This window comes from Electrophorus electricus, chromosome 4 (assembly GCF_041902795.1).
Source record: "Electrophorus electricus isolate QZ-2024a chromosome 4, ASM4190279v1, whole genome shotgun sequence".
Lineage (NCBI taxonomy): Eukaryota > Metazoa > Chordata > Actinopteri > Gymnotiformes > Gymnotidae > Electrophorus > Electrophorus electricus.
Window position 1 is genome coordinate 22,436,536 of NC_137500.1, and position 25,942 is coordinate 22,462,477.

At 43.0% G+C, this 25,942-nt stretch overlaps 1 protein-coding gene across 6 annotated transcripts in view; it reads left to right on the top strand.

Annotated features, from left to right (window-relative positions):
• The window catches only part of khdrbs3 (KH domain containing, RNA binding, signal transduction associated 3), a 145,897-nt gene that overhangs the window by 12,033 nt on the left and 107,922 nt on the right, over positions 1-25,942 (top strand). For 4 of the 6 annotated variants that reach the window (XR_003411049.3, XR_003411048.3, XM_081712784.1 and 1 more), the window contains exon 1: positions 5,839-6,236. The exons of 1 other annotated variant lie outside the window; for it this stretch is intronic. Coding sequence is in view for 3 of the 5 variants with exons in the window: in XM_081712784.1 (XP_081568910.1) it covers positions 6,146-6,236 (91 nt within the window). In the remaining 2 variants the exon portion in view is untranslated. Of the gene's footprint in view, positions 1-5,838; positions 6,237-25,942 lie in introns of those variants that run through there. One more of the 6 variants, XM_027016248.3, reaches the window with a different exon arrangement.

The window sequence follows — 25,942 nt, forward strand, 5'->3', positions numbered from 1 at the left end:
CCTAGTGCAAGGTAGACAGTGTGAGGTACATCCCCAGTGTGAGGAAGAGCCCAGCATGAGGCACGTCTGCTACAGCATTGCCTTGAGCTATGTGCCTTGCTCATATTCCCATGTTGGTCAAAACAGACCATAAACACTACACCCCACCTAGTATCGATTAGTATAGTCTTGCAATAACCTTAGTTAACACCTTATTGTCATGTGACGTGGTTTCTTTGAACTCTTATGCCTGGAGTCTGACTGCTGGTCTCAGTAAAACTTTGCAATTTTCAATTTATCGCAAATTGTCTCATTGTTATTAATATATTAAGATGTGAATCATATATGTATATTAAAAAGCCAAAACTAGCAAGTTGAAGATGTTTAATTTGCTGCCCTAGAAGGTGGTATACACACACACACGCACACACACAAAGTAAGGAGCAGGCAGAGGAAGTGGATATCTCCATTAGCCTGGTGAAGGCAGTGGAGAGTGTGTTTCTCCCGGGTGCTCTCCGTCTCCCTAGCCTGCTGTAATTAACAACATATTTATGAGACAGGCATTAAATGAGGAAGTGCTCAGCAGCAGCACAACACAGGTACCCTCCCTCAGCTGTAGTTTCAGCCACACTCTGTTACAATAATACCAGTCTACACATACCACACACACACATGCACACACACACACACACACACACACACACATGCACACACACATATACGCACATGCTCGCACACACATAGACGCTGAACATCAACACATCAAAACACAAACACACACAGAAATGTGTAGATACACACACACACAGAGGCTGGCTTGGCAGAACAGACAAACCTTGGCATCATCACCTGCAAATGAACTGCCCACTCCAAACTCACCTTTCCTTCTTGACCCCCTGTTCACTCATGGTCCTCGGATGCAGGGTGCCTATGGCAACTGTGGACCAGGAGGATGCTATGCATCCGATAGCAATGGCATTGCTGGAGGATGGTGCCTCAGTGGCTGAAGAGACACAAATGGCATCTCTATAAATAAGTCCTGCATAAGCAAAAGGAAGACTATGGAATTCCAGCATGATCATGATGGCGTCCCAGAAGAGTTACAGTTTAAGCAGGTTTGTAAGCACTTATTGTCTTTATGCTGAAAACATTTGTAAAAAAATGTTGTAAACAAATGTTAGGGAGCCCTGAGTGCTGACACATGGAATCTACCAGTATGTCTTACATAAAAAAATGTGAATCACTTATTTCACAAATCTCACTTCCTATTTTATCCATTTTATTTATACATCTATAATATTATCATTTAATAATATTCTTATTTATTATTTTATTTTCTTTTTACATCAGACTTCCTTGTCCTGAATACTGGAGTACCTAGAGGTTGTCTTGACTCTTTTGCACTGCAACAGCAGTGATCTCTCCCTTATCAAATATGCAGGTGATAAGACCCTTATTTCCTGCCAGCAAGATGTGGAAGGCTCTTCTTACTATGAATGCATCAATGGTTTTGTCTCCTGGCATGATGACAGTGTCTTAGATCTTAATGTCAAAAACCAACAAAAGAGTTGTGTATAGGAGAAAGGGAACAGCTCTGGCACTGCGGAAAAGCCAGTCAGCATAAGGGTCAGGAAGAGAGCAGGACATTAACGTCAAATATCTGGGGACAGAAATGGGTAAGAAGTATACCTACTAGGACAATGTGGATCACATCTGTAAGAAAGCAAGCCTGGATCTTCTGAGGAAGTTAAGAAGCTTCAACACTATTAAGAACACCCTGACCATGGCATATAGAGATTGAGAGTGTACTGACTTTTAATATCGCATCATGGTATGGAAATCTTTCAGCCAAGCAGAAAAATAAACTGTCACAAGCTGTAAATCAGGCCAATAAGACAATTAACCAGCAGAACTCATGTTTCTTAAATTTACAGAGTAAAAAGCAAAACATTTTTTTTCTGTGTGCTCCCACTCATCCACTTTATTCAGTGTTTCAGATGCCTCATTCAAGCCAAAGGTTGAAAGTTCCCATGGCCAGAAAAAAAAGAATATAAAAAATATTTTATTCCACTTGCTGTACGCATACTAAATAAGTCACTGCTTAAATTAACTATCTATTGTGGTGTAATCTGTATGTAAAATGGATATCATATCTTCATTCATACTAGTGTTTATCGCCATAATGACAAACTACTTATTTACAACTTTAATGTTTGTATTTTTGTGCCAGTGACAAAAGGAAGATTAACACTTTAGGTAAACAGACAATAATGTATTTATATTCTATTCTATTCTGTTCTATTCTATTCTATCGGTTGGTTGTTTAACTAATTTATACTTATTTGTAAAAGTGCAGTAGGTAGAGTGGTACTATGTTCCAAAAGCGTTATAATGTCTAAGAAATTGGCAGGAGTCAAGCTGTGAGAGTCACTGGCCTACATGCTTCAGTGTTGCATTGAAAGCAACAACTCAAAGGCCTTGCAAAAAGCCAGGAACAACCAACCAACCAAAGAAAACATTAAAATGTAAAGTAGGTGACAGGCTGCGATGGCTGTAACAGGAAGCTTTCATACCATGTTCACCTGCAGCTACTCCATGTGGTGGTGCGAAGTCTGTCGATTCCTGTTTGAATTCAGAAAGATAATGATGCTCTGCTTCTCGGTGCTGCTTCCTTCTGATATACCCCTCCCCAGGCTCTCTTCCTGGGGCCCTGGGTTCACTTCAACATGGCATAACCACCCCTAGCAAAGTTCTCCTTAGCATTGCGAAGTCAACTTCAGCCGTTCCAAGTGTTAAACTCCCCAACCCACAGACGCCTATAAATAAACATTTTATCGATCGCCTCAGGCAGTGCTGAACAAACGATGGTTCACCTCGGCATTAGGCTCTGATGATGTACGAAATGGCACTCATGATGTGCGCCTTTTTTTTTCTGCGCAGGCCGTGGGCTCGTAAGCAGGCTTCTCTCAGCAGAGCACAGATGTTATGCAAAAGCTGCTCCTTAGCGTTAAGCCTTCTGTGACCACCAAGAAAAAACTTCCATAATCACATCCTCCTCAAATGACGAACACACAGACAGAGATAGATAGATAGATAGATAGATAGATAGATAGATAGATAGATAGATAGATAGATAGATAGATAGATAGATAGATAGATAGATAGATAGATAGATAGATGCTGAACTGAAAACATAGTATAAACACAACAAAGAATATCCTACTGTCGTATACAACAGGGTGTTCTGACACCTTTCTATCTTAGTCAGCATGAACCTTTTCAGCAATCTGTGCTACAGTAGCTCGTCTGTGGGATTAGATAAGATGGGTTAGGCTTTCCTCCTCTGCATGAGTGAACCTATGACTCTGTCACCAGTTCACAGGTTGAACATACTTGGATCACTTTTGGTAGGTACTAACCACTGTATACTGGGAACACCCCACAAGACCTGCTGTTTTAGAGATGCTCTGACCCAGTCGTCTAGCCGTCACAAGTTGGCCCTTGTCAAAGTTGCTCGTATACTTATGCTTGAACATTTTCCTGCTTCTAACACATAAACTTCAAGAACTGATTGTTCACTTGCTGCCTAATATATCCCACTCCTTGACAGGTGCCACTGAAATAAACCTGATACTCAGGTGCTGTTAATTTTACCTGTGGCTGATTGGTGTATATCTTCCCATGTGGCATTTTTTTAAATGAACAAAATTCTGTCATTTTAGAGCAGCAGTGGTCCTACCACTCTATTTCCTGAACAGTGACGGAAGGCACTGAAGTCACTTTGTCCCACTCAAATTTATAGACAGAACTCTGGGTCACAAGAACTGATGATTCTAGAAAACAGCAAATCATGGCTCAGAGGCACTATCATGGAGTCACTGGAACTGGCACAGCAGTTTATAAGACTAACACGATTGAAGCCTTCAACTTCAGCAGCCCCATTTACACATAGGTAACATCCAAGGCAACGTTGTTATAATAAGCAATTAATATTCTAATTGCTGTGTTTACATTGTTGCTGTTTGTAAGCTATAGAATAAAAATTCCCCACATATTTTTTTATGGCAGTATATTCAATTTGCTCTATAGCTGGAAGAATTGCTTTGAAACAGAATAATTTTAGAAGCTCTTCTCTCCTCTTTTCTTCTCTCCTGTAGTCTTCTGCTTTAGTAAAAGGGCACTTTGACCCAGTATTTGTTGAATGGATTTTATCTCAGGCTTTAGTCTTTATGGAAAGCAACTTGAGTCCTCTCCAACCAAAACAGTCCATTTCAAAAGGATTAATAAGCAAAAACTTGTGCATTGGGAGTCAGAGCAGAGACATTTTCTCCTGGAGTCACATCACAATCACTGTCCCCAAGAGTTAAATCAGGGTCCTTTTTGCCTTCATCAGCATGATTTTCTTCTAGAGCACATGGTTGATTTGGCAGGCCTAGTCAGGGCTCAGCCACAGTCTACATGCTGCCGCTCTGTTTCATTTCATCCTGATAAGCAAGAGAAGTGCAGAGGTCTTGGCCCAAGATGATAGTGATGCCTTTCAATCTGCATAAATGTTACAGCTTTAATGTACAATGGTCAAGTGTACGATGAATTATGTCCCTCTCTAAAACAACAAGAATGACAAAATTCTCCACTTTGGGTTTGGGACATTTCAGTTGCATGTGCGCTGCTGGGCAGTCCTGGAATGAGAACACATGTCGCCAGCAGCCAGGTGTGAAGTCCCGAACAGCCATTAAGGCTGATGGCAGGGCCATGGTTTGATGGCTTTGACATAGGCTTTGTGTAACTAATGTCATGACTGAACCTCCAGACACAACGTTAACCTCATGCTTGCATTCTTTCCCCTGGGGCTGGGTGGATTATGAGCTTTTCCAACTAAACTCACCTAAACTCACCTAAAGTCACCTTGTTCATATATAAACACACACACATATAATCATATCATATCATATATATTTATATATATACACACACACACACACACATATATAATCATATATATATATATATATATATATATATACACATACATACACACACATATATAATCATATATATATATATACACACACACATATAATCATATCATATCATATATATTTATATATATATACACACACATATATAATCATATATATATATATATATATATATATATATATACACACACACACATATCTAATCATATATATATATATATAATCATATATATATATATATATATATACATACACACACACACACATATATATATATATATATATATATATAATCATATATATATATATATATATATATATATATATATATATATATATATACATACACACACACACACACACATATATATAATCATATATATATATATATATATATATATATATATAATCATATATATATATATATATATATATATATATATATATATATATATATATATATATATATATATATATATATATATAAAACTTATGAAGCCACTGTCCGTTTCTCTGGCAACCTTGGGTACTTCACTGTCCACAAGTTAAAGTAGCTTATTACTTTTGGTACAATAAGATTGCATTTCTATAAAATACCGTTAAATAAAACTGCTTATAGCTATACGTCTACCCGTTAAACATATTTTCTACCATCTGGCTAAACACCTGAACTGATTCTATCATTACATCAACTCCTGTTGTCAACAGATTGCTAACCACTCGCAGCGCCATGCAGGGATAGAAAACAGCTCCTCCCTTCGTGAATGATTGACAATTAAATATTTGGTATCTCAGCTAGCGGCTGCAACGACGACCAATCAGCGAAGGTTTTGGGAGGTTCGCTCGTTGCTAGTGGATACAACAGGGGGAGCTTCAAAGCTGTTGTTTACATTAAAAAGGTGGTAGTCTGGCTAGAAGGCACGCGAGTTACGGGCACACCGGCGAATCTCTCTGCCGGATGGGATAAAGCAGCTTCGTCGGAGGAACGCGGGGAAATTTTTCATTTCTGGCTAAACTATAACATACTCTCGGTTATGTTGTAGGATTATTTGTTCCTGCGAGATTATAGCCTGCACATTTCTTTCTTTTTAAAATATTTCTTTTGTGAAGCGGGTGCAGTACGTCAGTCTGTTTATCTGTAAACCCATCGCCTATTGAAACGCTTGCGCGTGGACCCAAAAGGCGAGATGGATAACGAAAAGTACTTACCGGAATTGATGGCGGAGAAGGATTCTCTCGACCCGTCTTTTCAACACTCCTTGCGGCTTCTAGACCAGGGTAAGTCCCGTCCTCTGCATCTGAACTCTGTGGCGCGTATAAATTTATAATGTTTTTTCTCCGGAGAACATTTGGGAACGGGAGTCACGAGCCGAGTTGTCGCCTCTGTTCCTTCTTTGTTTTAATAACAGACCATATTATAGTCTATGCAATATTTAGATTAATAAAGTGCTCAGCTTTAGATCACGGTGCAAGCGGGGGAGAGAGAGAGAGAGAGAGAGAGAGAGAGAGAGAGAGAGAGAGAGAGAGAGAGAGAGAGAGACGCGGAAACATTAAGCAGTTCACTCTTTTTGAAAGTAGATTTTTCACTTTTTGACAGGAATTTATATAATCCACACACATATAGAAATATGTAGAAGCTTTTTTTCGTCCTTCAAGCACATATGGCGTGGACTCTTCACATTTGCTTTAGCCTAGTTTTTGCGAAATGTAACCTTAACCGACCTGGATTCACAAGGCTGATAGATGGTACATTTTAACGGCAACGTCTTCAATGCCTCGTTCAAGAGGAACGAGAAGGCTCACACTTTAAGAACGGAGCAGTCTTGTCTTTAACTCGGTTTGGGCGGAAGGTATGTTTGTAGACAGTGATTTGAAGATCCGTGCTAATGAATCCGTTCGTAAAACGGGCGCGCCGATTCGATTCTTTCTTTGAAGCTGTCCGACTTTGGCGGATGCCGTTAGTCGCGCCCCTCGTCGTCGGGAGTGCCCTTGGTGCGAACAGCGCCTGTGAAAGATTTGTCTTTCGAGCGAGCAAGCCGAAAGGTTTCTTCCGAACGCCTGTGAAATGGACGCGTTGACAGGTGTTCCCTGTGTTCAGACGCGCAGGACGCACGCCTGCATCGGGAGCAAAATATCTCAACAATGCGCCCTCAGTGTAGGCTTACGATCTGTGCACGCAAATAGCATATGGCACAGTAACAACACACTTTTACAAGTAACACGATACACCTGACGCATCCAAAGCTATGGCCATGCTTATGGATGTGTTTTAAACATTATTGCTAACTTTGCCCTTATAATCTATACCTTTAATTACCCCCCCCCCCCCCCCGAAAAAAAAAAAAAACCGCCCACGCCGGAGGGACCACGGCTACAAATAAGGCCTCTTTATAATCAGTCTACTGGGGCATTAGTTATTCTGGAACAGCTGGAGACTCAAACGTGCCGTTTTTCTGTCAAAAGCTCCAGTTATGCAACAGGATGTTCCACTCTGGTTGAATATCTTATGTGCGCTTTTGCTCGGGGGCAACAGTACGTTTTTGGAGATTGAAACGTTGTCCATTTTGCCCTGATGTCGAGGATATATAAGAAACTCTTTCTGTAATGGTCTGTGCATGGATTTTAGTGTATTATATAAGTTTAGATATTCTGTTCTCAGTTTTCATTATTTTCTTGGTTTGGCCATTATTTTTGTCTCAGGTCTTACTTAAGTTGTATTCATTTAATTCAAGAGCAATTTTTGGCAACAGAGAATTGTGAAATTAAGATAGTATGCTAAATATATCTGCAATGTTGTTCTAGTCGATGTGTATAATAGGTCAATTTGCATACCTGAACCTAACTGAAGTGCAGTGAGCATGAGAGAAGACTCATTGGTAATAGTTTAGAAGCTCTGTTCCTTCCTCTAGCCCGCTCTCTCTGTAAGGGAGTTGAGAGGATACCCAGATTTCACCTGCCTGTAACTGTGTGTGTGCAGGCATGAGAGGACTGATTGGAGGGAGGAGAGTAGGAGCACAACAGCCATTAGAAATGTGGCTGTGTCAGATAGCGGAATGGAGAAAGAGCTGGCGTGGCGACAGAGATAACGCACATGCGCACACACACATGAACACGCACACGCTGACTCGCGTGCCGCGCACACACACGCGCACACACTTTCTATCTTATCACTATTCTTGCCTTAAGAAATGGAATGGTCCTTCTTGGGGACAGAGAGTTTTAACAAAAGAGAAATAGACAGAGGGAGAGATAGAGAGAATGAGTATAAAGAAATAATGAGGGGACTGTGCAGATTGGTCAGAAAAAGTGTGTGAGTTTGAACTTGCCCGCTGACACTTCCTGCTCTCATACAGACACAGTGCACATGTGCAGACAGACACTCTTGAATTTGAATGAGAGCTTTTCTTGAATTCACGAATTAGGCAATTTGGAAGCCATTAGCAACTGTCTCCAAGTGGCTTCTTTGCAGCAACGAGTGCCGGGTTGCTGCGGTCGACGGACAATCGGCTGCTTGGCTGCCAAATCTAAGAAAATCAAAACGGTCTTATCTTTTCTACATCGCAGTGGGGTAGTGATACTGTTTAATATAACTTGTTCACAGAATGCTTAAGTTAATTATTCATTTGGCAGAGGATCAGAAAAGAGTGCTGAACCCCCACACACACACACACACACACACACACACATACATACACAAATATTAAACAAAAGGCCACACACTGATGAACAAATCTCCACTGGACAGCAATCTGAGCAGTTCTGCTATATTTTATCATTTAGCTATATTTTGCCTGCTTTGTGTATTTTGCCTGCTGCTTCTTTGCTTGATTGTTCTGTTGTTTTCATTTAGTTGTGTGTAACACTCTGCACCCTGTGGTTAGTGACATTTAGGGTGGTGATGTATTGATGTATACTTCTGTGGTGTAGAAACCCTTTCTTCCACAGGAAGATGGGCTTGGATTCTTGCCTCCCGTCTTTCTTCTCAGTTTCTTCTCAGGGAGATTTTTCGACTTGCTCATTAAGGACCCAGACACAGATTTCTGTAATACTTTCTCAAATTGTCTAATGTAAAATGCAGTACTAGTTAAAACTGATATGACTCTCGAGCATAAATGCAGTGTAGTTATTTTGGCAGCTGACTCTTGGTGTTCTAGCAGTGCTTTAAAACAGTGCTGTTGAATTCCTGTCCTGGAGAATTCACTCCCCTGTACTCTCCAGGTGCACTCCTCCTGCATTCTCCAATCATCAGCTAATGATCTCACCCTTAACGAACTGCAGCAGATGTGTGGGAGTCCTAGAAGCAGTAAACCAGTAGTGCTGTCGCTCCTTCCTCTCCCGGAGCAGGAACCCTCAGCCATCGCCAGGCTTTTTGGGCTCTAATTTTTCATGTGAGGTTCCTCTTATTCAAGACAGACACCTCCTCTGCAGCTGTATGTGTGGTTTCATGCAGCCTGCAGCCTTAATTTGTGGTCTTGATGCAGACTGCGCTGCCCTTGTGGTGTAGTGCATTGCGTGTGTGAATTTACATGGACTTACATGTGTGACTCTACATAGATCTGCATGTATGAATCAACACAGACCTACATGTGTGAATCTTCTTAGACCTGCATGTGAGACTCTACATATGTGCATCTAGAGACCTACATGTCAGAACCCACTCTTGAATGATGAGCAAAAGAGGAGAGGCTTTGCAGGACATTTTCATCCGACTAATACATTTATGTTAGATGTTTTTGTTGTTGTTGTTGTTGTTGTTTAAGTAAATGATCGGTCTATCAACAGGTCTATTTTCTGCTGTTTGTTATGCAGTCTAATTCAGAAGCCTTCAGTGCTACAGTACATAGTAATTGCTTTTCTGTCTCTCAAACACATTATCGCACAATATCGCACAGTTAAAATAGATCACAAAGTAATCTGTGGTACACGCTGCACTACTTAAACTTATATCCCTTTACTGTAGTGTAAAAGTCTGAAAGTCAAAAGGATTTTCTTCTTAGTGCTTTATCTTCATTACTAGGCATCTAACTAGATGTTTGAGGTAATGACTCTCTATGGAATTAAATAAAATGGATCAGTAATTAGGAAACCATTGAGCAGTGCTGACTGCTAGCCTGGTCCATGGCTATAGTAGAATCGTTAACTAAATGAAATAATTTTTTGTGCAGATTTTGAAATAGCATTGTACATGTATACAATGCTGCATGCTAGCTTGAATTTTTTGCATGGTAATTTTATGCCTACGTGCATGCGAGTGCATTCGTGCCGAGTGCAGGCCTTTGTACGTCCATGCGGGACTGAAATGAACATCCTTGTTTGTGGCTTTGCGCACTGGAAGGTGTTAGCGGTCTTCTCTGCTCACACTTCTGTTCAGACTGCAAAATTCTCAGTGGGTTTCCACAGCTTATTTACACTGCAGTTAGACCTCTCTCTACTCAGGTCAAGCCGCTGAGCACAGGAGGAGAGATAGAGGGAGAGATTGAGAGAGAGAGATTGAGAATGAGAGAGAGCGAGTGAGAGAGGGAGAGAGAAGAGACAGGGAAGAGGGTAGTGAGAGAAGTGAGAAAAGAAGAAAAGAGAACCCATCAACAATCATTGTGTTAAAGGCTGTGAACAGAAACCCCGTTCAGTGTAATTTTCCAGTGCTTCGAGCGCTTTATGTTTCCCAGCATGCGCAGTAGAGGATGGTAGTGTATGAGAGGTAGGCAGGGTGCAGAACACTGCTGTGTTCAGGGAGTTGTGTTGTGGTTGGAGGTTGTCCAGGCTTCTTCTCCACAAGGCTCCCCCACCCTTCAGGCATCAGAATGAGACCCTGGCAGCTTACCAAAGAAGGAACACAGAGAGAACGGGGAGTTGGGGGGTTTGATGGAGACCATTATACATGGCTTTTCAAACTAGCAGTGTGCGTGCGTGTGTGCGTGCGTGCGTGCGTGTGCGTGCGTGTGCCACTGTTTCAATTTATTTTGGCCCCATGCTTGGTGCTTCTTGTGCACCGGTGTGAGCTCTGAACGGAGGCACATCTGTGCCGCTGGGTTTGGCCGACAGACAGGGGGAGCGGGTGGAGGCTGTTCGGAGCCTCAGCTTTGTGATCAGACTGGAACTTTCCCCTGTAGAGAGTCAGCTCAGGCCTGCAAGTGGACCTGTTCAGAGGCTAACTGTGTGACAGGCATGCATGCACACACACATACAAGCAAACATACAAAAATTTGATTGACAATAAGGCAAAGATAAAAAAAAAAGAATAGTCTGAATATTCATGTTCATTTTTCAGTATAACTGAAGGTTATTGACACCATAAAAATATAACCATATAACAACTACTTCTTCCTTAACGTCATCGTCATCATCATCATCATTATTATTATTGTTGTTGTTGTTGTTGTTGTTAGCAACAACAGCTGTAATATTCTAAATAATTCTAAATAATAATTTTTAAATAGTAAAATATATTATGCCATATCCATCATTATGCCATATCCATCTTTAACCCACCGTGAGGTTTTTGCGTATTTCCTTAAATTCACTTTAAAGGTTCTTACTTATAGCATGATGCCCACATGTTTCATTCTATAAATACTGATGTTTCACAAATGGTATCTAAGATGAAGCAGACTGTTTCGCACATAACCTCTTTAACGACTGCTTGTTAACGGAAGTGCTAGCATGTATTGATTTTACTATTAACTTCTGATTCACATTCGCTCGTTCCACAGGAATTTACCAGTGAATGCCCTATCACCAGAGAGGCTGGGAAATGTAGTCTTTCAGGCATGAAGACACGCAGACATGTGTCCAAATAGATACTTTATTTGGTTCTTAAAATAAAATGACTGACAGTCACACTGATCAGATGGGTCTCATTCTACTTAATTAAAATTTGATCACCATTCTACTCTTCTGACAGATGAACTCATCATCTCTGGGCTGCCTAGATGCTAATAACTATTCCATATCTATAGCTATAGTCCTCCTTTACAATTTTGGCATGTGTGTGTGTGCATGCGTGTATTCATGGTCAGGCTTTGAAATGCTATTGAAGGATCCATGTTTGTTCTCCAGTTGGAAGCCCACAGATGGTGTAGACTTGTGTAGAATTATCCTCTTTATCTGTGTGTAAGGCAAATAAGTGCAGGTATCTTGGCTGTGTTTACCAGCCTAGGCAGTCTGACTTTCACAGGCTTTTGGTTTCAGTTCAAACCCCATCGTGCCTCTAAACTCTAACAGCGCAGACTGACTGAGAGCCACAAATCAGGACTAATGAGCGTGTGCCTCTCGGGACTGTAAAGTCCTGGGAAATTTGGGGAAGACCAATTGTTAGCACGTTAAAACAGTATCACCTGGAAAGAGAGAAAGAGATAAGTGAAGGAGATAAAGAGAGTAACAGCAAGAAAGAGTGTTTATACTCTAAACCGCCTAGCTGATCATTTATTCCTTCTCTTGGTATCCTGTCTTTACCCATAACTCCCTGCTGTTGTGTTTTCTGCATGGAGCTGCTACATTTTTTCTAAATGTAGATTTCCATCCACTACAACTCCATCCACAGACATCTCCATTCACTACAACTGTGTTAAATAATGCAAGACATGCTTGTATAGAGCGGAGAACCTTAAAGAGCCGCCCTCACCCCAAAAAAAGTCAATGTCAGTAGCAATTAATGAGATGCAGTAGGGGGGCGGGAACAATATGGAAATGCGAGCATTTTTGATGTGGCCCTCATCATCCCTGTTACCTATGCTAGCATGTGCCTAGTGGACAGAGAAGACTTTGTCCCAGAGGACAGCAGTAAAAGTGCTGTGAATTAACAGTTTCTGAACTAGAGAAGAAGGAGTTCCTTAGCTAGAACCAGTTGTTGCGTGTTGCTGTACTCAGGGAACAGTTGGCTGGGAGCATGGCTCTTCCAGAAGGGTCAGAGTACAGCATACACACATGCAGCACACACATACGGCAAACTCCTCTCCTGCCGGACATGCAGCGGTTTGATCCTCACTCACTGCTTCTTAATAGCAGTCACATGCACAATGCTTGGCGTACTAACTTATTTTTAATAAACAAAACATAGAGTAGAAGCAAGGGTGCAAATCCGTGTGTGAATGTGTTTTAGGAACATTAATTGTAATAAAATGTAATATACAAATATAATGTAATGTAATGATAGAAATGTAATATAATTTATGTCTGTATGTTTGTTCTGTGTGTGTGTGTGTTGGCATTGTCTGGCCTGATATCACCTCCTCTGTGGCTCTTCTTCCTTCAATTATGCAGACATGAATGTTTCAGTAGTGCAGCAGAGTAATGCAGCACGCAGGACAGTATCAAGGCAGAGTAGGATAACAGGGGATTATGCGGGAGAGAGAATGAGAATGCAAGAGAGAGAGAGTGTGTGTGTGTGTGTGACAGAGAGAGAGAGAGAGAGACGGGCATAAAGAGAGACAGACAAAGTGAGAGAGAGACAGAGAGGAGCACGGAGGGAGACAGAGTGAGTGAGTGAGTGACAGAAGAAGCACCAGCCTCTGTGTTTATCAGGCTGAACCAGGGCTTTTGGGAGCGTGGAGTATGTGTGTTTGACTCGTGGCCACTGTGGAGAGAGCAGTGTTATTTATGAAGGATTGCCAACAAATTAAATTTCAAAAAGGAGTGAAAAGGCAATAGGAGGAGACAGAAATGGAAGGCTGAGATTGGAATTGAAATGGAGGTTAAAAAATAAAGGCCTGCCTCTGGGGGGTGGGGGTGGGGGGGTATACAGTGTGAGAGAAACAAATCCTACAGCATCACCCTTTCGGTGAAGGAAGAGTGGCAGAGTGTATGAGCGCGAAAATGAGTTACGGAAATAGAACAGGCAGATGGACTGCCCCAGCGGCAGGGCGCGTAGCTGTGTGGGCGTTTGCTAACAGGTCGCCGTGGCTGGTCAGGCGAGGCTGGTCCGATAGCCTTTGGGGCCTGTGCACGGCTCAGCTCTCGGCCAGGAGACCGGACCCGGTAGGAACAGGGGCTGCTCTGCTACTGTGACCTGCATGACTCTGAAGCACGCACTGGAGTTTAGAGTGTGACAGATGTGTTGATTCTTGGGTTGATAAGGAGCAGAACAGAATAGAATAGAATAGAATAGCATTGGAGCTTTTTTTGGCAGGAGCCCAATGTGTGACTTTGATGCTGATTTCTGATTTGTAGGTGAGGTATTTCCTGTATTCTGGAGCTGCCTTAAAGGGCTGGTACTTCTTGGGTGCTTTTGGTTCAGGTGAGGGTTGTGTTCTCAGGTCATTGTGGGTCATGTTCTCAGGTCATTACTGTGGTGCAGAGAAGTTCAGTTTCCAAAGGATATTCTGGTTTCCTGGGTGAAGCTTGTTCCTGTGGGGGTGGTTGTGGTCCTAGGGATGGTGTTTCTTGGAACTGGTGTTGGTTTTGGTTGGTGTTGGCCTGTGCTGGTAATGGGGAGGGGAGCATGTCATGGGGGTGGAGTTGCTGGTCATGTGGTGGTGCTGTTTTTTCAGTCCATGGTGAGTTTACTGCACTAGGGTGAAAGAGCTGATAGATTTGGACTGTCTCTCAGGATGAGTTTAAAATAAAGCATGCATTTGAAGAAGGTGTGATCTCGGATTTTTAATTTGTGTGGATATTTTTATTTGCGTGTGTGTGTGTGTGTGTGTGCGCGTGTGTGTGTGTGTCTCTCTCTCTCACACACGCACGCACACACACACACACACACACACACACACACACAAAAAAAAGGCCTACATTCGCTGTCAGGACAGAGGCCAAATTCCCTTTGGAAGCTGCTGAGCTGAGAAACATGCAGAGCTTGAAGAAAAAAATGAAACACCTTTGTGGTGTGAAGATACACAGCTTTGCTCTTCTCACTATGCCCAGCCTTTCTCTCTCTGCCTCTCCCTCTGTCTCTCTCCCGCTCTTTGTGTGTGTGCGGTAGAATATCTATGCGGTGTTGTTTTTCGCTACATAGCTGTCGCAGTGCTCTCAAATATGAACTGGTGAGATGAGTCTCCTTACTTCCTTAATCATTTTATTTTCATTTAAAGCCTGTAAAACATTCAGGAGAAAATGCATGTATTTTTGTTATTTTTATATATATATATTTGACATTTGTACATTGGATTTAATTAATATGAAACATCTGAGGTTTTTGATGTTCTCTCCCAAATAATTAGATGATTGTGGAAAGCTGTGGCTCCAAGTCTGAATACTACATCATCAGCGGAAAAGAGACATGAAGTGTATTGATCAAGGAGTTCCTAAAGTTTATTGATCAGGGAGTTCATGAAGTTTATTGATCAGGGAGTTCATGAAGTTTATTGATCAAGGAGTTCCAGCGAGTATGATTTGTAAGTTTGTAAGTAAGATACGGAAGTAGTAGTAAGTTATGTGAATGATTCTGTGATATTCCAGTCCTTCCAATACTCAACTATTCTTCTTCTTGGTCAGATTCACAGTAGAATATTGGCTGCCTCCCCGGTTCTTTCTGTCTTTCTGTTTGTGCATCTGTCTAGCAACCTTTGCTTCTTGGAGAGAAATTTTACTGAATCTCTCTCTCTCTCTCTCTCTCTCTCTCTCTCTCTCTCTCTCCACATCTCCCTTTCTCTGTGTCTGGCACTCTGCTTCTTTTGTGAAATATTTTTACTGAATCACTCCCTCTCTAATGTCCATTATCTTCATCCCTTTCGCTACTGAAAAAGATAACTAGCTAATCTGATTGGTTTATAATCCTGGCTAAATTGTGTAAGTAGAGTGATGCTATACACTGCCAGTAGATGGCGCTGATCCGAATTGTGCTAAATGGTGCTGCTCTGGCTTTGAAATAGATGGAAGGCTCTGTGTCTCACTGTCTGTGGATTGCAGTTTAGAGTAACTCAGACCCAGGACTCTCACTCTATTGTTATCCTTGAAAATGACAATCTCTAGCCTCAAAATAAGTGAGAAATGCTATCGCCTGTTTCCTGGCAGTGATCCAGTTGAGATGCTGATCAGCATATGACAGTGATGTTCAAAATGGGAATAAATACGCTTCAAAAACAATAATTCTTTAATATCTTGAGTTCCAATGATTAGAAAAAAAAAATTAATCTGTTAATACAGTTGGAACATTGCATGGTTTCTATTTGGCGTGAAAGAATGATCAATATCATTGTTTTTTTATGCCCTACCAATGTCTCCATTCTCCAGATAAACCAGTAAGAAGTGGAGTGGGGTTCCAAACTGTGTGAAGTGGTTGTGAGAAGAGCAGCCAGCGTGAGGGAGGGGTTTCATTTAGCATTAAGAATGAGAACTGAGAGAGGTTACCCAGTAATGTGATGAGAAAGACAGAGAGAAAGAGAGAGAGCGCAAACAGCGTGAGAGGGAGAAATTGGATGTGAATGACAAAATGCAAGACAGAGTGACAGTAAGGGAGAGGGAGAAGGAAAGAGCAGAAATGAGAAAGTGTGAGAGAACAAGGAAGCTCAGGTGAGAGGAAGAGAGGTAGCCTTTTCCTGTCTAACAGCGTGATGTGTGACGCTGTTCTGTGCTGGCTCTGTTTCTCTCTCCCTCTCACTCTCATTACTTAGGTCTTTTACATCTACTGCGTTTAATTTGAGAAACTAAAATTAGCATCTTGGATACACGTGTATTTCCATAAACAGCATGACAGAACCATGGGCGAAAAGAGGATTTGGCGCAAAAAAGAAGTTCTATTACTCTGCTCTGAGTAGGACAGGAGCTGTATTGCTCTCTCTCTCTGCGTAGAAGAGGTGCGCTATTACTCTGTCCTGTGTAGGAGAGGAGCGCTATTACTCTGTTCTGTGTAGGAGAGGAGCGCTATTACTCTGTTCTGTGTAGGAGAGGAGCGCTATTACTCTGTTCTGTGTAGGAGAGGAGCGCTATTACTCTGTCCTGTGTAGGAGAGGAGCGCTATTACTCTGTTCTGTGTAGGAGAGGAGCGCTATTACTCTGTTCTGTGTAGGAGAGGAGCGCTATTACTCTGTTCTGTGTAGGAGAGGAGCGCTATTACTCTGTTCTGTGTAGGAGAGGAGCGCTATTACTCTGTTCTGTGTAGGAGAGGAGCGCTATTACTCTGTTCTGTGTAGGAGAGGAGCGCTATTACTCTGTTCTGTGTAGGAGAGGAGCGCTATTACTCTGTTCTGTGTAGGAGAGGAGCGCTATTACTCTGTCCTGTGTAGGAGAGGAGCTCTATTACTCTGTCCTGTGTAGGAGAGGAGCTCTATTACTCTGTTCTGATTGAGAGGAGCTCTATTACTCTGTTCTGTGTAGGAGAGGAGTTCTATTACTCTGTTCTGATTAAGAGAGGAGCTCTAATACTCTGTTCTGAGTAGGAGAAGAGGTCTATTACTCTGAGTATGAGAGGATCTCTAATACTCTGTTCTGAGTAGGACAGGAGCTCTATTACTATGTTCTGAGTAGGTTGGGAGCTCTATTACCATCCTCTGAGTAAGAGAGGAGCTCTATTACTATGTTCTGAGTAGGACAGGAGCTCTATTACTATGTTCTGAGTAGGACAGGAGCTCTATTACTATGTTCTGAGTAGGACAGGAGCTCTATTACTATGAGTAGGAGAGGAGCTCTATTACTCTGTTCCGAGTAGGTTGGGAGCTCTATTACCCTCCTCTGAGTAAGAGAGGAGCTCTATTACTCTGTTCTGAATAGGAGAGGAGCTGTATTGCTCTCTCTCTCTGCGTAGAAGAGGTGCGCTATTACTCTGTTCTGTGTAGGAGAGGAGCGCTATTACTCTGTTTTGTGTAGGAGAGGAGCTCTATTACTCTGTTCTGTGTAGGAGAGGAGCTCTATTACTCTGTTCTGTGTAGGAGAGGCGCGCTATTACTCTGTTCTGTGTAGGAGAGGCGCGCTATTACTCTGTTCTGTGTAGAAGAGGTGCGCTATTACTCTGTTCTGTGTAGGAGAGGAGCGCTATTACTCTGTTCTGTGTAGGAGAGGAGCTCTATTACTCTGTTCTGTGTAGGAGAGGCACGCTATTACTCTGTTCTGTGTAGGAGAGGCGCGCTATTACTCTGTTCTGTGTAGGAGAGGAGCGCTATTACTCTGTTCTGTGTAGGAGAGGCGCTCTGTTACTCTGTTCTGTGTAGGAGAGGAGCTCTGTTACTCTGTTCTGTGTAGGAGAGGAGCTCTATTACTCTGTTCTGTGTAGGAGATGAGTTCTATTACTCTGTTCTGATTAAGAGAGGAGCTCTAATACTCTGTTCTGAGTAGGAGAAGAGGTCTATTACTATGTTCTGAGTAGGAGAGGAGCTCTTGCTCTGAGTAGGACAGGAGCTCTATTGCTCTGAGTAGGACGGGAGCTCTATTACTATGTTCTGAGTAGGTTGGGAGCTCTATTACCATCCTCTGAGTAAGAGAGGAGCTCTATTACTCTGTTCTGAGTAGGACAGGAGCTCTATTACTATGTTCTGAGTAGGAGAGGAGCTCTATTACTCTGTTCCGAGTAGGTTGGGAGCTCTATTACCCTCCTCTGAGTAAGAGAGGAGCTCTATTACTCTGTTCTGAATAGGAGAGGAGCTCTATTCATTTCACTTAATTTCAGTAAGCTTTATTGGCATGTCCATATGCAGTAACAGTGTTGCCAATAAAACAACATGAATGAACCTTTCCAGTTAAGGAAATTAAGAATTTGAAAAGAACTTTAATTGGTATGAAATAATACTTGAAAGAAGTCAAGATGTGACAAGGCAAGAAGTGAAAAGCTTAAAAGAATGGAAAATAGGTATGTTTGCCTTTCTTCGCTAGGGTCCTGGGTTTGAGTCCCCCTCTGGGTGGAGTATCCATGCTCTCCCTTTGTCTGCGTGGGTTTCCTTGGGGGGGTCCTCCACTCTCCTCTCACAGCCCCAAAAAAACCTGGAGGTTAGGTTGATTGGATACTCTAAATTGTCCTGAATGTATGTGCAGTGATAGCTGGTGCTCTCTCCTGGTCTTAATCTACTCCCCTTTCCTTGTGCCTGGTGCAGTCCCCCATGGGGCTGCGCTTTCTGATAGAGAGTATGCTGTGCCCAAATTGGTTGCTGCTTCTCATTGGTGTGTGTGTTGATATCTGTAAAGTGTGCTGGAGTCTGAGAAAGGTGCTATAGAAATGTAAATAATAATAATAAGTACATAAAGGTGTTTTCAGTCAGGGGAATACAGTTTGTGTGTGTGTGGTGCTTTGGTGGGCTACTCACTGTCTCTCATGTTGGCCAGTCAGATATATATTGGCCAGCTAAAGCATTGCCTTCTTTCTTTTCTCCCAGTAGGATGGGCAATTTGTCAGTATTAGACAGACACTTAAAGTTGGGTTGTATTATCTCAAGTTTTGTAGTCAATTTGACATATTTGATCAAATGTTTCTCATTCAGTGAGAAAGTGCAGTTTTGTCTCTACAGTGTGATTGTTGCACTGCTGGTAGAGTCTGCTCTCTGAGGAGCCATGATTTGTTATATTAGTCAGTCTGGATGACCAGGCAATGCTCTATTACTCTATCAAAATAGGAGAGGAACTGTATTACTCTGTCTGAGTAGAAGAGGAGCTCTATTACTCTTCTCTAAGTAGCAGAGGATCTCTGTTACTCTGCTCCGAGTAGGAGGAGAGCTCTGTTACTCTGCTCTGAGTAGGAGAGGAGCACTATTACTCTGCTGTGAGTAGGAGATGAGCTCTGGTACTCTGCTCTGAGTAGGAGGAGAGCTCTATTACTCTGCTCTGAGTAGGAGGAGAGCTCTGTTACTCTGCTCTGAGTAGGAGAGGAGCACTATTACTCTGCTGTGAGTAGGAGATGAGCTCTGGTACTCTGCTCTGAGTAGGAGGAGAGCTCTATTACTCTGCTCCGAGTAGGAGGAGAGCTCTGTTACTCTGCTCTGAGTAGGAGAGGAGCACTATTACTCTGCTGTGAGTAGGAGATGAGCTCTGGTACTCTGCTCTGAGTAGGAGGAGAGCTCTATTACTCTGCTCCGAGTAGGAGGAGAGCTCTGTTACTCTGCTCTGAGTAGGAGAGGAGCACTATTACTCTGCTGTGAGTAGGAGATGAGCTCTATTACTCTGCTCTGAGTAGGAGGAGAGCTCTATTACTCTGCTCTGAGTAGGAGGAGAGATCTATTGCTCTGCTCTGAGCAGGAAAGGAACTCTCTTACTTAGCTCTGGTAGTAAAGGAGCTCTGTTACTGAACTTCAGTCTCTGGCTGCTGTGCCAGGGAGCTTTTTTTGTTTGTTTGTTTGTCTCTTTGTTCCAGTGGTCAGCACTCAGGTTTACCTCCTGTCGGCCCTGGGTGCGAATCCCGTGTAGGATGGCTACTTTCAGCCATCGACACACATGGTGTCAGAAGTGGAATGGTGGCAAGGCCGTCGATGGCGTGCCCCAGGTTGATGAACCCACCCCTGCTGTGAGGGCACAGTGAAGCCCAGTGCGAGGACCCCTTATGAGGGACGTGGGCGTGTGGTGGTCAGGGCACCCGTTTACCACCTGTTGGATCTGGGTTCAAGACCCAGGTATGGTTGTTGCCTTCAGCCTTTTCTACAGACCACCCTCCTGTCTTTAGTGCTGACTAGGCAGGGAGCAGCACATTATCAGTAGATCTCTGTGGATCCTTCAGCTGCGTACAGAAACCCACATGCTACTTGTTCTGTGTCTGCTACCCTACTTGGAGGGAAAAGAAGAAATTCCTCTGCCCCCACTCTGCTTAGCGCTGTCTGTAGTACAGCCCTTCAAAGGCTCTTCAACATGATGCTTTCATGAATTTTTATATCTCATGTTTGTTTCAAATATGATCATTTTTAAACTGTATGATTTGGATCTGTTAATTGTTTTAAATGTACTTCATATATGGATTGTAACAAGCACAATAAGGTGTTGATTGTCATTGTTCATTACAAGGCTCTATTCCTCAGCTCTGGGCAGTAAATGAGCTGTATTACTCAGCCCTGGTGTAGTATTCCTCAGCTCTGGGTAGTGAATGAGCTGTATTACTCAGCCCTGATGTAGTATTGCTCAACTCTGGGTAGTAAATGAGCTGTATTTCTCAGACCTGGTGGAGTATTGCTCAGCTCTGGGCAGTAAATGAGCTGTATTACTCAGCTCTGGTGTAGTATTCATCAACTCTGGGTAGTAAATGAGCTGTATTACTCAGCCCTGGTGTAGTATTGCTCAGCTCTGGGCAGTAAATGAGCTGTATTACTCAGCCCGGGTGTAGTATTGCTCAACTCTGGATAGTAAATGAGCTGTATTACTCAGCCCTGGTGTAGTATTGCTCAACTCTGGATAGTAAATGAGCTGTATTACTCAGCCCTGGTGTAGTATTGCTCAGCTCTGGATAGTGAATGAGCTGTATTACTCAGCCCTGGTGTCGTATTGCTCAGCTCTGGGTAGTGAATGAGCTGTATTACTCAGCCCTGGTGTAGTATTCCTCAACTCTGGGCAGTAAATAAGCTGTATTACTCAACCCTGATGTAGTATTCCTCAACTCTGGCCAGTAAATGAGCTGTATTACTCAGCCCTGGTGTAGTATTGCTCAGCTCTGGGCAGTAAATGAGCTGTATTACTCAGCCCTGGTGTAGTATTGCTCAACTCTGGATAGTAAATGAGCTGTATTACTCAGCCCTGGTGTAGTATTGCTCAACTCTGGGTAGTAAATGAGCTGTATTACTCAGCCCTGGTGTAGTATTCCTCAACTCTGGGCAGTAAATAAGCTGTATTACTCAGCCCTGATGTAGTATTCCTCAACTCTGGGAAGTAAATGAGCTGTATTACTCAGCCCTGGTGTAGTATTGCTCAGCTCTGGGTAGTGAATGAGCTGTATTACTCAGCCCTGGTGTAGTATTCCTCGGCTCTGGGCAGTAAATGAGCTGTATTACTCAGCCCTGATGTAGAATTCCTCAACTCTGGGCAGTAAATAAGCTGTATTACTCAGCTCTGGGTAGTGAATGAGCTGTATTACCCAGCCCTGGTGTAGTATTGCTCAGCTCTGGGTAGTGAATGAGCTGTATTACTCAGCCCTGGTGTAGTATTCCTCGGCTCTGGGCAGTAAATGAGCTGTATTACTCAGGCCTGGTGTAGTATTGCTCAACTCTGGATAGTAAATGAGCTGTATTGCTCAGCCCTGGTGTAGTATTGCTCAGCTCTGGGCAGTAAATGAGCTGTATTGCTCAGCCCTGGTGTAGTATTCCTCAACTCTGGGCAGTAAATAAGCTGTATTACTCAGCCCTGATGTAGTATTCCTCAACTCTGGGCAGTAAATGAGCTGTATTACTCAGCCCTGGTGTAGTATTGCTCAGCTCTGGGCAGTAAATAAGCTGTATTACTCAGCTCTGGGTAGTGAATGAGCTGTATTGCCCAGCCCTGGTGTAGTATTGCTCAGCTCTGGGTAGTGAATGAGCTGTATTACTCAGCCCTGGTGTAGTATTGCTCAGCTCTGGGTAGTAAATGAGCTGTATTACTCAGCCCTGGTGTAGTATTGCTCAGCTCTGGGTAGTGAATGAGCTGTATTACTCAGCCCTGGTGTCGTATTGCTCAACTCTGGGTAGTAAATGAGCTGTATTACTCAGCCCTGGTGTCGTATTGCTCAACTCTGGGTAGTGAATGAGCTGTATTACTCAGCCCTGGTGTCGTATTGCTCAACTCTGGGTAGTGAATGAGCTGTATTACTCAGCCCTGGTGTCGTATTGCTCAACTCTGGGTAGTGAATGAGCTGTATTACTCAGCCCTGGTGTCGTATTGCTCAACTCTGGGTAGTGAATGAGCTGTATTACTCAGCCCTGGTGTAGTATTGCTCAGCTCTGGGTAGTGAATGATCTGTATTACTCAGCCCTGGTGTAGTATTGCTCAGCTCTGGGCAGTAAATGATCTGTATTACTCAGCCCTGGTGTAGTATTGCTCAGCTCTGGGTAGTAAATGAGCTGTATTACTCAGCCCTGGTGTAGTATTGCTCAGCTCTGGGCAGTAAATGATCTGTATTACTCAGCCCTGGTGTAGTATTGCTCAGCTCTGGGTAGTAAATGAGCTGTATTACTCAGCCCTGGTGTCGTATTGCTCAGCTCTGGGCAGTAAATGAGCTGTATTACTCAGCCCTGGTGTAGTATTGCTCAGCTATGGGCAGTAAATGAGCTGTATTACTCAGCCCTGGTGTAGTATTGCTCAGCTCTGGGCAGTAAATGATCTGTATTACTCAGCCCTGGTGTAGTATTGCTCAGCTCTGGGCAGTAAATGAGCTGTATTACTCAGCCCTGGTGTAGTATTGCTCAGCTCTGGGCAGTAAATGAGCTGTATTACTCAGCCCTGGTGTCGTATTGCTCAGCTCTGGGCAGTAAATGAGCTGTATTACTCAGCCCTGGTGTCGTATTGCTCAGCTCTGGGCAGTAAATGAGCTGTATTACTCAGCCCTGGTGTCGTATTGCTCAGCTCTGGGCAGTAAATGATCTGTATTACTCAGGGCAGCAGAGTGCTCTCACTCTTCCTGCCTTCCTCCGAGAGAGGGCTGGGGAGTCTATGCAGTAAACCCTGCTCAGTTGATTATGCTCTTTGATTGATTATGGCCCTCTGGGTGTTCAAAGCATATTTTTGTAGATAAAATGTATGGCAGTGAGAATGAACACACACACACATACACAGACATACACCAGGCCCATATCAGGGTGATGGTGTGTATAAAACACCAGATGTTTAACCCCAGCGTGAACTGCACAAAAACACAAGGTAGCTTATGGTGGGACTGGTTGTAGCTGATAAACTGAGTGTTGCTCGTGTGCAGCATTAATTACATATAACCACAGCACAAGACAGCTCACTACCTCCGGTTCCACATCTGCTGTTTTATACACAGCCTGATTTCACCCAGTACGGGTACCTTGCTATATGTGTGGTTTCCATATATGGATGTATTGTCCATGCATGAACAGATATCCCTCACCAGAAACACCTTTGAGAGTCCATGCTCAGTTTGTTTTGGCCATCCTCTGGCCTTTGGTGGTGTGGGTGTTTCTAATGAAGTGTCCTGTGAGTGTGGGTCCAGGATAATTGTTTCTAATAATAAAAAGATGATTTGATCAGTTTTGCATGAGTTCCTTTGTCAGTCTGTTTGTTTGTGTTGGGGAGAAATGTATGTACATTTAGGTTTTTAGCACTCCTGAAAACTACAGAAAACTACAGCCCCTCTCATACTGTCTCTTTCTCTTTCTCCATACTGTCTTGCTCTCTCTCTCACACACACACACACACACACACACACACACACACACACACACACAAGCACAAGCACACACTAGGGAGTGTAAACAGAAATATGTACAGAAGCAGCGCATTATATTATGAAGCAGTATAAATGTTTAATGTAGGAGCAGCAGATCAGTAACTGAAAGCTAAGAGACTTCTTACAGAGAGAGAGAGAGCGAGAGACAAGGAGGGAAAAATGAGAATGAGGGAGAAGGATAGAGAGACAGAGAATGAGAACCAAGTATAGAGCGAAAGATGGAGAGAGAATGGGAAAGAGAAAATGGGAGAAGCAGAGAGAATATGTATTTAATTAACTATTTATTATTTCTTCCTCTTCTCCTGATTTTGACTTCAAATATTCTTTCATGCTAATTACAGTTCTTTTTATGTTAACTATGATTAAAATATAGCAGATTTATTAATTTTCTTAATAGTGAAAGGTTAATTCATGTTATTTTGCTGTAATACTGCTTTAGCAATACTGATTGAATATGGTCATGCCAGTTAAGCTTACTGAACTGAACTGAATTTAAAAGGGGAGAAAGGTAAATGAATTTGAATACCATGTAAAATGTTTAAGTATCAGTTTAATGAAATGTTAACTGTTACCTGCTAATTATTCAGTAACTATCGACTATTTAAAATTAGCATATGAATAAAGCTATAAAGCCCACTTATTTATTGTTAATGACAGCAGTCATCCATGAAGGAGCTGAACCGGTGGCCGTCTGATGGCTTGGAGAGTGCAGGTGAGAGAAGCCAGCGGACATTTCCAACAGGCCGTTTGCATTAGCCGGTGACGGAAGCTCCAGCAGGACACCATGTGCTACGGCCCAGGACCTTAAGGGCTCAGCACTTTGGGAAGCTGAATGCTGGCGGGTTGGCTTTTAGGAGTCTCCCGCCTCTCCCTGTCTTCTGTCTGTCTCTAATGAAACCTGAAGCTTGGCCATGAGTCTGCGTGACCCACAGGGCCTGCTCAGGCACCGTCACACCGCTGGACTCTGTTGCTCGTTAAAGCCTGGCAGGGTGATTGGACCTTTTTGCTCGTTAAAAGTCTGATGTGGTTCTGGCCGGTGTAGCTCATTAAAAAGCGATCCATGGAAACCACACACACACACACACACACACACACACACACACACACCTCACATCTCCACCTGACTCGTTGCGTCTGCCTACGGATCTGCGGCAGACTGTTCTCCCCTGGTGCACGGGTCCTAGCCGTGCTCACTGCGAGGTAATGGCTCGGAGCTGGCATAACTGCTGATGCTGTTAGTGAGCAGAAGACAGCCAAGCCAGGACCCCCAGACAGGAAAGAGCGCATGACCTGCTCCTCCGTAGCATGGCAACCACCGTCTGCCTCCCACACAGCCGTACAAAGCTAAACTTTCAGTCCTGCAAGAATTATTTCTTGATAGCATATTTTATAACTTTTTTACTCTGAGCACTTGTACTTTTCTCTTGGAGGTGAGGGTAAAAGCCAGCCATGTGAACACACTGAACACTGCAGCAAACCTCGAAAGGACTGATTATTATTATTTAAAATGATTCGTTTACAGGCATCTCTTCAGAAGAAAAGAGAAGTGAGGAGAGGAGATGAGAGAAGAAGAGAAGGAAGATGGGGAGTAGTCGAGAGGAGAAAAAAAAGAGGAAAGGGGAGGAGAGGAGAGGTTAGATTGCTTTAGCAATGGAAAGGAGTGTGTGTGTGTGTGTGTGTGTGTGAGAACTGCAGTGGAACAGCAGGCAGTGCTGACAGTGCAGGCAATGTTCAGGGGTTTGGGACAGGAGATGATGTGATAATAAAG